Source organism: Sebastes fasciatus, chromosome 11, assembly GCF_043250625.1.
Source record: "Sebastes fasciatus isolate fSebFas1 chromosome 11, fSebFas1.pri, whole genome shotgun sequence".
NCBI classification, from domain to species: Eukaryota; Metazoa; Chordata; class Actinopteri; order Perciformes; family Sebastidae; genus Sebastes; species Sebastes fasciatus.
Genome location: NC_133805.1, coordinates 5510675 through 5523385, shown reverse-complemented (window position 1 = coordinate 5523385; position 12711 = coordinate 5510675). Strand labels below are relative to the sequence as shown.

The 12711-nt window shown below is 39.3% G+C and overlaps 2 protein-coding genes across 6 annotated transcripts in view; one reads left to right on the top strand and one right to left on the bottom strand.

Annotated features, from left to right (window-relative positions):
• The window catches only part of LOC141776522 (nucleoprotein TPR-like), a 32406-nt gene extending 32176 nt beyond the window's left edge, over window positions 1-230 (bottom strand). For all 4 annotated transcript variants that reach the window (XM_074650163.1, XM_074650165.1, XM_074650166.1 and 1 more), the window contains exon 1: window positions 1-230. This exon is cut by the window's left edge and continues 41 nt beyond it. In XM_074650163.1, coding sequence (XP_074506264.1) covers window positions 1-110 — 110 coding nt within the window. In that variant the 5' untranslated portion in view covers window positions 111-230.
• Window positions 231-2030: 1800 nt separating this feature from the next.
• odr4 (odr-4 GPCR localization factor homolog) lies at window positions 2031-12551 on the top strand. 2 transcript variants are annotated; one of them, XM_074650161.1, is made up of 14 exons: window positions 2031-2171; window positions 4226-4330; window positions 5547-5663; window positions 5984-6076; window positions 6988-7094; window positions 7177-7213; window positions 7305-7448; window positions 7537-7632; window positions 8481-8528; window positions 9251-9370; window positions 9456-9567; window positions 10400-10627; window positions 10782-10835; window positions 12435-12551. In XM_074650161.1, exons 2-14 carry the CDS (start codon window positions 4232-4234, stop codon window positions 12503-12505), a joined length of 1326 nt encoding a protein of 441 aa, XP_074506262.1. In that variant the 5' UTR covers window positions 2031-2171; window positions 4226-4231; the 3' UTR covers window positions 12506-12551. The 2 variants fall into 2 exon arrangements, with proteins under 2 accessions (XP_074506262.1, XP_074506263.1); XM_074650162.1 differs by having other exon boundaries at window positions 2032-2171; window positions 4230-4330.
• The last annotated feature ends 160 nt before the right edge of the window (window positions 12552-12711 follow it).

Here is a 12711-nt window from a genome sequence, read left to right as displayed (position 1 = left end):
TCGTTAGCATCCTGCAGCTCCGTTACAAACTTCTCCAGCTTCGTCTGAGCGCCTTTCGGGAGTTTATTTAACTCCGTCCGCTCCAGAACCTGCAGCAGGACGGCCGCCATCTCCTCCTGGGGTTACTCCTCCTGGAGAATATCAGTGAACACCAAACTCTGGAGAAGTCTGAATGTTGTTCTGTTCACAAACCCGCTGAACTAAACCAAGAGACGGTCACGTCACACTCAGGAGCAGGATATCCGCTCCAGACTTTCAAAATAAAAGCGATCATTGACAATTATTATTTATTTTTTTTTAAATCACAGTATTTTTTTTAAATATACTTTGTTTCAAAAGTTCAATACAGTAGATTCATAAACTAAATAAAATTCAGATTTTTCATTAATTATACAACATTAAATTATAAAACAAATCAAATGTAAGTTTTTGATTGAGTTTATGATTTTTAATACTTCACTTTTCTATTTTTTCTATAGATCATTTTCTTTGAGACTATAACTTGTTTTTTTTTTAACAAGTATCATTTTTATATTAATTTGCATAAAAATTTGACACGTATTTTGAAATTACAGTTTTTAAATATATATACTCTTTATTTCAAAAGTTCAACACAGTAGATTCATAAACTAAATCAAATTCAGATTTTTCATTACAATTCCTTAAAAATATATTTTACAGTGTAAAATAATATAAAAATAAAATAAATAGTTTGAGACTTTTAATATATAGTATATATATATATATATATATATATATATATACTTTATTTCAAAAGTTCAATACAGTAGATTAATTTCATTACAGTTCCTTACAATTATATTTTACAGTATAAAAATAATATAAAAATAGAATAAATTATACAAAAAATAAAATGTAAGTTTTTGAATTGAGTTTATGATTTTTAATACTTCACTTTTCTATTTCTTCTATAGATCATTTTCTTTGAGACTATAACTTGCTTTTTTTTTTGAACAAGTATAATTTTTATATTAATTTGCATAAAAATTTGACACGTATTTTGAAATCACAGTATTTTTTAAATATATATATACTTTATTTCAAAAGTTCAATACAGTAGATTCATGAACTAAATAAAATTCAGATTTTTCATTACAATTCCTTAAAAATATATTTTACATTGTAAAATAATATAATATAAAATAAATAGTTTAAGATTTTTAATATATATACTTTATTTCAAAAGTTCAATACAGTAGATTAATTTCATTACAATACCTTACAATTATATTTTACAGTATCAAAATAATATAAAAATAGAATAAATTATACAAAAAATAAAATGTAAGTAACCACACTTTTCTATTTCTTCAAAAGATAATGTTTGTTTGAGACTTGAGGCAAATATATTTCACAGTAAAAAAATAATATAAAAATGAAATAAATTATACAACAAATAAAATGTAAGTTTTTGAATTGAGTTTGTGATTTGTAATACTTCACTTTTCTATTTCTTCAATAGATCATTTTTGTTGAGACTATAACTTGCTTTTTTTTTAACAAGTATCATTTTTATATAAATTTGCATAAATAATTGACACGTATTTTGAAATCACAGTATTTTTTATATATATATATACTTTATTTCAAAAGTTCAACACAGTAGATTCATAAACTAAATAAAATTCAGATTTTTCACAACAATTCCTTAAAAATATATTTTACAGTATAAAATAATATAAAAATAAAATAAATAATTTAAGATTTTTAATACCATATATATTATATATATATATATATATATATATATATTATATATATATACTTTATTTCAAAAGTTCAATACAGTAGATTAATTTCATTAAAATTCTTTAAAATTATATTTTACAGTATAAAAATAATATAAAAATAGAGTAAATTATCCAAAAAATAAAATGTAAGTAATCCCACTTTTCTATTTCTTCAATAGATAATGTCTGTTTGAGACTTTATATATATGTATATATGTCTGTGTCCTCCCTTAACCCATCACGACAAATGATGTGCGACGGAAATACGTCATCACGCTGCGCATTGTGGTAAATTGAGTTTTGTTTTGTTTTTTCTCTGCTGACGAACCTCTGAACATCTGAACCTCTAACAGCTGTCAAATCAACACCCAGCAGCCTGTTTTCTGGTTTATATTTCACCCACTGTCTTTTTTCTGTCAGGTAATGTTCTTATATTTGAAACTCAAGCTGTGAAACTCTTTTGAAGAGCATAAGGTGAGCTAAATGTAGTAAACCAGAGGGGCTTATAAACCCTTAACCACACGACTCAACGTTGAGTTTGAGTTCTACCTGGTTTAATCACATGTTGCTTTGTTGTATATAAGATGTTATGTTGTTACGATTGTTGTTTAGCTGCGTTTTATTCTTCCACATCTCACTTTCTCATCGCAGACATGCTGATAAAGTGGCTTCACTGATTTTGTGTCACCTCTCCATCTCTCTTCCTATCTCTCCATCTCTCTCCACCTCTCTCCACCTCTCTCCATCTCTCTCCACCTCTCTCCCTCTCTCTCCCTATCTCTCCCTATCTCTCCATCTCTCTCCCTCTCTCTCCCTCTCTCCCTCTCTCTCCCTCTCTCTCCATCTCTCTCCACCTCTCTCCATCTCTCTCCCTATCTCCCTCTCTCTCCATCTCTCTCCCTCTCTCTCCCTCTCTCCCTCTCTCTCCCTCTCTCTCCATCTCTCTCCCTCTCTCTCCATCTCTCTCCATCTCTCTCCCTCTCTCTCCCTCTCTCTCCCTATCTCTCCATCTCTCTACCTCTCTCTACCTCTCTCCATCTCTCTCCACCTCTCTCCCTCTCTCTCCCTCTCTCTCCATCTCTCTCCCTCTCTCTACCTCTCTCCCTCTCTCTCCCTATCTCTCCATCTCTCTCCCTCTCTCTCCATCTCTCCACCTCTCTCCATCTCTCTCCCTATCTCTCTCCACCTCTCTCCATCTCTCTCCACCTCTCTCCCTCTCTCTCCATCTCTCTCCATCTCTCTCCCTATCTCTCCATCTCTCTCCATCTCTCTCCATCTCTCTCCCTATCTCTCTCCACCTCTCTCCATCTCTCTCCACCTCTCTCCCTCTCTCTCCATCTCTCTCCATCTCTCTCCATCTCTCTCCATCTCTCTCCATCTCTCTCCCTATCTCTCTCCATCTCTCTCCCTATCTCTCTCCATCTCTCTCCATCTCTCTCCCTATCTCTCTCCACCTCTCTCCATCTCTCCCCATCTCTCCCTATCTCTCTCCATCTCTCTCCCTATCTCTCCCTATCTCTCTCCATCTCTCCCTATCTCTCCATCTCTCTCCATCTCTCTCCCTCTCTCCATCTCTCCATCTCTCTCCATCTCTCTCCACCTCTCTCCACATCTCTCCATCTCTCTCCATCTCTCTCCACTCTCTCCCTCTCTCTCCATCTCTCTCCACCTCTCTCCATATCTCTCCATCTCTCCATCTCTCTCCACTCTCTCCCTCTCTCTCCATCTCTCTCCACCTCTCTCCATATCTCTCCACTCTCTCCATCTCTCTCCATCTCTCTCCACTCTCTCCATCTCTCTCCACCTCTCTCCATATCTCTCCATCTCTCTCCACCTCTCTCCATATCTCTCCACTCTCTCCATCTCTCTCCACTCTCTCCATCTCTCTCCACCTCTCTCCACATCTCTCTCCACCTCTCTCCATATCTCTCCATCTCTCTCCCTATCTCTCCCTATCTCTCTCCATCTCTCCATCTCTCTCCATCTCTCTCCCTCTCTCCACTCTCTCCCTCTCTCTCCATCTCTCTCCACCTCTCTCCATATCTCTCCATCTCTCCATCTCTCTCCACTCTCTCCCTCTCTCTCCATCTCTCTCCACCTCTCTCCATATCTCTCCACTCTCTCCATCTCTCTCCATCTCTCTCCACTCTCTCCATCTCTCTCCACCTCTCTCCATATCTCTCCATCTCTCTCCACCTCTCTCCATATCTCTCCACTCTCTCCATCTCTCTCCACTCTCTCCATCTCTCTCCACCTCTCTCCACATCTCTCCACCTCTCTCCATATCTCTCCATCTCTCTCCATCTCTCTCCATCTCTCTCCATCTCTCTCCCTATCTCTCCATCTCTCTCCACCTCTCTCCATATCTCTCCATCTCTCTCCACCTCTCTCCATCTCTCTCCATATCTCTCTCTATCTCTCCATCTCTCTCCATCTCTCTCCACCTCTCCACATCTCTCCATCTCTCTCCTCAGGCAGTCATGGGTCGTAGTTACATAGTAGAAGATGCTGTGGAGGGATACCTGACTAAACTATGTGAACAACAAGCAGCTCCAGTCACAGGCCTGCTTATTGGACAGGTAAGATTATACACAAACATCTTATCTGATTAGTAATTAGCAAACTAAATGAAATATAATCTCATTTTAAATATATTTGGACAAGTTCTTACATTATCCAACAGTTACCACATGTCCAGCTGAAATACTGTAATAATAGCTCTGCTATATGAAGCAAATCTTTGCAGGGATGATAGTGAAATATACATTTCAGTCTTCAGAAGTGTCTAATTCTTTTGTAAATGTAGCCTTTATTATCATATTAGATAGCACAATGTAGTCTGATATATGATAAATGTGTACTGTAGATAGACAGAGGACAAAAGTTGATGGATAGATACTGTAAATCTATATGTTGTCTGTATGTTTTTGCAAACATTACAGCTCCATACATACAACATAGTTAAACATTTTATAAAGCTAAAACTGCTGCATGTACTATATTTACACTGTATCCCAAAAACATGCATCATTCTGTGACATTTTACGCTTTTGTACACATTGATGATGCCGCTATCATCCCCTCTCTCTGTAATCCTGCAGAGGTGTATAAAGGTGTGGTAGTCGCGGGTTGCGTTCTTTTGGCCTTGTTTCTAAAGTGTAGTTGCTTATTTGGGCTCCTGTCTCTCTCTCTCCTCTATACCAGTCTAGTTTGTCCTGTTGCAGGATCCGTACACAACCCTGATTTAAATCTAGATCTAATCTTGTAAAGTTACAAGCTAAAAATGGATGTAAAAATGACATGATATCTTTTTCAAAATGGTTTGAGAAGTTCTTCTGTAAATTAAATCAAAAAGGAATAGTGTTAGGTAAGTTAAGTAGGCTCTTTACTGTGTGACTTGTTAAAAAAGTCCAGATGCGTTTTAGTGTTTATTAAATTAAAAGAATTACAAACAATAAGGCTAACTGGAATAACTAAACGTGAGGTGACGGTCAACAGAAAACATCCGAACCTATCTCATCCTCTTTGTGTAACTCCCGCGGTCCAAGTGAACAAGTAAAAATAGGTGAAACCACACACCTGTGTCAATTATTGGAAGTGATGTTAACCAAAAGAACGTGTGCAGCCTAAACAAATAATAATAATAATATTAATAAACAATAGTGTAAATACACACTTTGGCTCCTACAAGTAGCATGAAAACAATCTACAAACACATGCTCAATAGTTTCCCCCTTCACAATTACAAAAAGTGCATCTATTGTTGTAATAGTCGTTCATGAATAAACTTTTCAGAGCTCAGCCCAAAGGGATTTTGTCGTCACGGCAACCCGGACACCCCAAAGGGAGGAGTCTACTGCAGCAGCTGGAAACTCTGTGGACAAGAACTGGGTGACTGAGCACGCTCGACAGGTAGGCAGGCGAGAGGGACAAGGATCTATTCCACTACACACTCCTGTGGGAGTATTGAGTATTTAAGTGTGTATTAAAGAGTGCTAGAGTGTGTTTAGAACACACTGGGACATGCTTTGTTGATAACAGGGAGCTCATACAGCCAATGAATGATAGTGAATTAAAGAAACAGGAACAGAAAAGGCTTCCACTGATTAGAAGTCGTTCTTAAATATATCTATAGCTCAATGTAATGATGTTTGCCAGAAAAATGTCTGCAGGCCTTAAAGCTGTCATGGAGTGTTACAGTTTATATTGCTCCTGGTTTGGTCTGTTTTCAGGTGTCTCGGATGCTGCCCGGAGGCCTGTCTGTGTTGGGAGTCTTCATCATCACTGATACTGATGCCAAAGACACACTAACCACACTCCGACAGGTGAGATTCATATAAACACTCTGCACATGCACGTGATGCACTGTACACACTCTTAGCCTTTTCCACCCCTTCCTCCCCTCTTTTTCATAGACCCATTTTTATCTTTTTTTTAGGGGGGTACAGGGAGTCTTTAGGGGGAGATAGCAGGTCAACAGTAGATGTCACATAGAAGTGGTGGACATCATCTGAAAGCTGGGAACCTGGAGATTAATTTGAGATGCAGCTCGGTACTGTGTGTCAAGATGTTTTTTTTAATTAATTAAAATAAATAGTGAAAGTGTATAAGGGCTTAGAGCATTATGATAGAAGTATATGATGTCCATCCCCATGCTCTATTATGTCTTTTAAGCTGCAGCAATTTTTGGGTTGATACCATTTGTTACACAGATTTGGTGCTGAATTTAACAATTTTTTTACCCTTCGAGAATTGATAAAAATGATCAATAATCCCTCCAAATTACCACATTAAGACACCAAGACCTTGAGGAACACCATAGAAAAAAACATGCTGTGATTTGGGATCAAACACTTTTGACATTTGGAGATTTCTTCAAGAATTAAATTTTTTGGCGATTGGATGGCGAACGCTTCTGTTGTGTAAAGTGATCAGAAACCCCCTTATAGTCAGTAAACCTAGGAAAGCCATCATCCTCTGAATGCTCTCGGTCTCTAGTTTGGGGCTGTGAAGTTTCATGAGGCTGTGATTATCCTAGAGGTCACCACAGGTCATTTTATACAGTGCGGTCAAATTTTAAAAAATGGTCTCACTGCAATGAAATGGCTCCTACAGTATGGGGATTAACATCATCACACATGATTGGAATCTGGCTCAATGCCTGCTACTGACCACTAGGAGGCATACAAACATGAATGTTCTGTTCTGCTCACCCTTGTGTTCTGTCTGTGTGCAGCTGGTTTTTGCAGCGGAGAGCTCTATCTCCTGGGACCAGCTGTGGAACCCTGCAGATGATGATGTCACAGACTGTGTCACACTGCACATCAACTCCAAAACCAGAAAGTATCCTTTTTGCACAGCCTTCTCGTCGGATCAGTTAGCTACCAGATACAGTGTGCGGATATTCTTTAACCCCACATATTAGAACCGTCTGCAGGACCTTTGACGTCAAAGATCCAAAGGTAAGTTTACATCTCTCATTTCACAACTTCGATGTAAACATGCAGCACTGTGTTGTTATCAATCATATCATAATGTCATTGGCTGTTCCAGAGCATTGCCAAGCCAGCAGACTGGAAGTACCAGTCAGGTGTGTGTTCCTCCTGGAGCGTGGTGTCATGTTGTTTAAACGTGGACATGCTGGTGCCACTACCAGACTACAGAACCGGCACAGAATACCTGGATAGATGTCTAAAGGTTAGCGTGCGCACACAGAAACACACATCAAATTAATTTTCGGGAACTTCAGTGGAACTGTCCTCAAGGTCCTCATGCTTTGTTTCAGGAGGAGCTAAAAGTGTGGGCGCACCAGCTGGAGAGGGGAGTTTGTCTGATCGATGGCAAAAAGCTGGCAGGGGACACTGAGCTCTCAGGAGGACAGGTTGTGTAAATCTATCCATCACTGAGAGTTCAGAAAGTTGATCTGTAAAATCTGCATTTACATGATTTTTGGACCCTTGCTTAAGGGCACTTCGGCAGTTCTTTCGGCCATGTGCAGACAATTGGGATGGCTCATTCCTGTCTCATAGTATTGTTTCATAACTATTCAGTTTTTGAATCTGACAAGCCTTCAAATTTGTGCATCTCTCAGGTTTAGGCTTTAATTTATTTGCACAATTTTATATATATATACTATATACTGTATATATATATATATATATACATATATATATATATATATATATATATGACTATAATTACCTGTGTGTATTCCATTAAATGAATGTGCTAAATTGGTGTATTCTTACAGCGTGCATGACAATATTTTAGCCTTAGTCTGTCAGCTGCAGCCCCGACGGCGTGAAGCTTGGGAGCAAATAAAAAAATAAAAAAATAAAAACGTCAGAGTGGTGCGTTTACAGTCCCGCAGACTGTATGAATTGCCTTGCGTTACTTTGCTACCGGTACTTTTATGCATGCTGTGTGGGTGATTATAAGATATGAAAGTAAAGCCTGCTTACCGCTTTGAATTACGTTCTTTTCTTTTTATTTGCTCCGGAGTCTGTTGGACGCAGCTGAAAAAAAGGCTGGAGGTGTCACACGCCACAATTCATTCAAAGGGAATAATACATCTTCTAGTCTTTTATTCTATTCTGTAAGCAACATTTTAATTTAACAGAATTCACAAAGTATTAAAGTCACATCTACTCGTGCTCTAGATGGGACAGTGATATTATAAGTCTGTTAATAAGTATAATCTAACACACTGTGTCTGATGTTTCTCTGTAGAAGAGGAGTGTGAGACAGACGTACGCAGCTCAGCTACTCATCACACCGGTAAGAGACATAAACACACTCACGCGGTTGTCATAGCAACTATAGTACATGTGACAAGGAATAGTTTTGTTGTCCACTGGTTTTGAAAATGTAAACATTATATATAATATTTGTGGTATAGACCAAAATCTTTCCTACATCTCAGGCATTTCTCATTATAAATGAAATGAATTGTATTGTATATTATATATACAGTATATACTCCATTGTGAATGCTACGACGGAGTATTAGGGCCACATTGAGGAAAAAAAATGTATCTGAGATTTCGAGAATAAAGTAATACATTTACGAGAAAAAAAGTTGCAATATTATGAGAATAAAGTCATAATATTTTAAAGTAGTAATTTCACATGTTTTTTTAAGAGGGGAAATAGAGCAGCATGTGTGAAAATGAGGAACGTGGAGCATCTTGTGAAGTTATACTTTAGTTTAGGTTTCACAAATAACAGAATACTTCATCTGGGGGAAATTGCCTCTTTTGAGGAAGAGGAATTTACTTTTTTTCTCGTAAAGTTATGACTTTATTCTCGTAATATTACGACTTTATTCTCTAAATCTCTGATTTTTTTTTTTACCTCAATGTGGCCCTAATACTCCGTCGTAGAATGCCGCTTTAGGGTTTGTTCAAATAAGCGATCATGGCTGAAATTGAAGCTACTTAATCAAGTCGACTGTCGTACATGCTGTCTGTAAAAGAGGACCGTGATCTCCTGCATGTTAGGATGACCAAAAGTTGACAGACGTTGTCCAGTGGAGTGGAGGCAGCGTGTCGGTCAGAGGAGCGATCCACAGCAGAGCATACCTACACAGCAACAAACCAAAGGCCAAACTGGTTGAGAAGGTAATGCTGTAATTCAGCAGACGATGTCTAATGAAACCTAAAAGAACAATCCGTCATGTTGTCGTGTAATCTTCATTGTGGTCAGCTGCTGAAGAGGGATGTGCTTTCTACGATGGCCACAAGGGTTGACATGCTGATGGAGGAGCTGCTGACATCAGAATGGGAGGGCAAGGGCCTCAGCAGAGACAAAGAGACCGGTACGCACACACACACACAAGAGCCAACCAGTTTGCTCCAACAATCATAAGCTTTTTGTCTATAGATAGTCAAGGTTAAAGTTAAGGTCGAGGTCAGGGTGGTGGGCGGGTTCAGGGTCAACCAATCCCAGTGAAGAGGTAGGATTTATATGCTGATAGGAGGATCTGCAACTGGAAGCTCAACTATGGGCAAATGATTACCTGACGTTACGAAACACAGTTTACCAAGAGTTAAAGACACGTGTGAGACAGTGCTGGGTGAACAATACACAATGAAAAAACGTGCATATTGATGGGAAAAGTTAAGATAGTTAAGTGAAAATGATGACATGTGTCCAACTGCAGTTGTGAAGCCCAAACAAAAGGAAAAAAAACCTTTGAGTTCAGTTATGGATGAGATTAATATCCGAAACCCGTTAAACCGGAAATAGTTTATCAATGTGCTTTCAGCTGATTAAATTGTTAAAGTGAGACTATAACTTTATAAAGAAGAAATTACATCTTCTTACGCCGGCGTATTAGGGCCATTGTAGGTCAAAAATAATAATTTCGGGGCTGAGGGAGAGGGGTAATATTCCAGAGGAAAAAAATACGCAAGAAAAAACAGGTGAACAAGGCGGGGTTAAAACGCAACTGGAACAACAAACAAGGCATCTTGTCCCTTTCCTTATTCAAATGAATGCGTAACAATTTATGTACTGTATATTATGTCATACAATGTCATGAAAAAAAGTCATAGTATTTCGAAAAATATGAAAAAAGTCATAGTATAGGTTGTCGAAAAATTTCCTCTCACAGTGCCTCCGACTCTCTACGTCTTTCTTTCTTTCAGAGCAATTCTGTTTCCCTCGTCGCATCTTCTGTCCACTTAAAGTGAGCGGGCCTGTGTGCGTGTGTGACTACCAGTTCAGCGACGAGGGCCTGTCCGAGATGACCGACAGGCTGAAGGAGATGCTGGACATCGACGCAGCAGAGGAAGACTTGGATACCAGACAGGAAACGCCAGCTGAAATCAGCAAGACAGATGTTGCAGCAGCAGGAAGGGAAAGAGCGGGTAAAGGTCGGTTGAAATTCGGTTATCGCAGTCGATGTAAAGGAACTCTGATCTCCATCCATAACCTGGTATTTTTTTTCCAATAACCAGGTTTGAGTTACTGAGATATTGTATTATTGTATTATTGTAGTTTATGAAATTGTGTGTTGTGTGTTTCCAGAGCCCCCTGTGGAAACTGTTGAAGCGCCGAAGCCCAAGAGAAACAGCTATATCGGTAAAAAGCTTTCCACTGTAACACCTACAGTTACACCTACAGAAACATTCTCCATCACTATAACAGACAAGTACATATTCATGGAAAAATGGTCTCCTTACAACATAGTAAACTCGTGGTAGTCACGAGACACTACTACTACTACAACTACTACTGCTACTACTGCTACTACTACTACTGCTACTACTACTGCTACTACTACTGCTACTACTACTGCTACTGCTACTACTACTGCTACTACACTACTGCTACTACTACTACTGCTACTGCTACTACTACTACTACTACTACTACTACTACTACTACTACTACTACAACTACTACTACTACTACTACACTACTGCTACTACTACTACTACTACACTACTGCTACTACTACTACTACACTACTACTACTACTACTACTACTACTACTACTACTGCTACTGTATGTAGACTGTGGAGTTCAGACTGTGGGACTCACAAGCATACTGTGCAAACATTTGCGTAATGCGTGTTGTTCTTTTCCCCACCCCTTTCCCAGCATGCACTGTGCATGGAATACCTTTCTTCATATAGAAAACTGAAGGAGGCAGAATTGAACGATTGTTACTGGTGTGGTTTCTCGCGTCAGAATGTCATCCTCACATAGAAATAAAACAGGAGTAGAGCCTAGTAGACCCTAACCCTAGCGGAAGGTACCGTTTAGCACCAGCCTGATGTTCGGCTCGTTTTCCGTAATTAATGCAGCACCAAAGCCTGGCGAAACCAGCCCAAGACCTAACCAGCCAGCTGTCTGCTAACTAGCCAGCTGTCTTGCTAATTCCACTACTCTGCTGGTTTAGTCGTCGTTATTGCAAAACCTCACCTCAGTGAAGTCGCTTTAGTTTAAGCGTAAGTCAGGCAAGCTCCCAGGAAGAGCGCCGGTTGTTGATGCCAATTTTCGTAGTGGCCAAACGGCGGTACTACAACTTCTGTGTCCGTCACATGATGCCATTGGGCCCAAAAAATACTTTTTCCCATAGACTTAAATTGGAAAAGAGACGTCTGTAACTCAGCGGATAATTTTTTTCGAGGTGAATCAACTTCCCAGTACGAACACTCTAATAGCCCTTATTTAAATCATCGGGTCCTAAAAGTTGTAAAATGCACTAATAGCTAAATCCAGAGTTATTTCCCTTCCTCCGTTCATGTGAATGAAACCCAGACCGAGGCTGGAGCGAGGGCTGGAAGGCGGAGTTAAAGGAAACGCTACTGTGCCTGCTCCATGGGCCCAATGGATGCGGAAGATCGCCGCAAGATCAAAGTACTTTTCCATTCGAAAGTCGAGCCGTTTTGTCTTCATGCGCCACTGAGCGACTTTCATAGGAATGAACGGGATCCCGCCTCCAACGCTGTATCCAGTTCTCTTAATACATCCATGAAGTCAGGCTGCTACAACGGTTGCTATGGCAACGGTACACATAAAAATGGCCGCCGCTCCTGCTACGTTGATGTCCGTTCTACTCCTATATTCTAACCACTTGTTAAACATGTTAGGAATTAACTACTTGACATTACAACCATAAATGTATGTTGTATGTGAGTGTGTCACCGTCCTTATTCTTCTGTGTTGTTTAGGTGTTGCCATGGCTACTGCTGTCGCCCTACTTGCCACTGCTGCCTCGATGCTCTATCTCAGTGACGTCTAATACACACATATACACACGGCAAAATAAAGTTTTTGTTTGTAACATTTCTACAAAGTGTCTGTTAAATAATGTTCCTGACTTTTGCCCATTAGCTAGTTTTTAGATTAGAGATTAGATTAGATAGATTTGACCTCCAATGGTTATGGTTAAAAGCTCTTGCCACCCCGTTGCCACCCAGACGGTGCTTGCCCAGAATTTAAATTAAA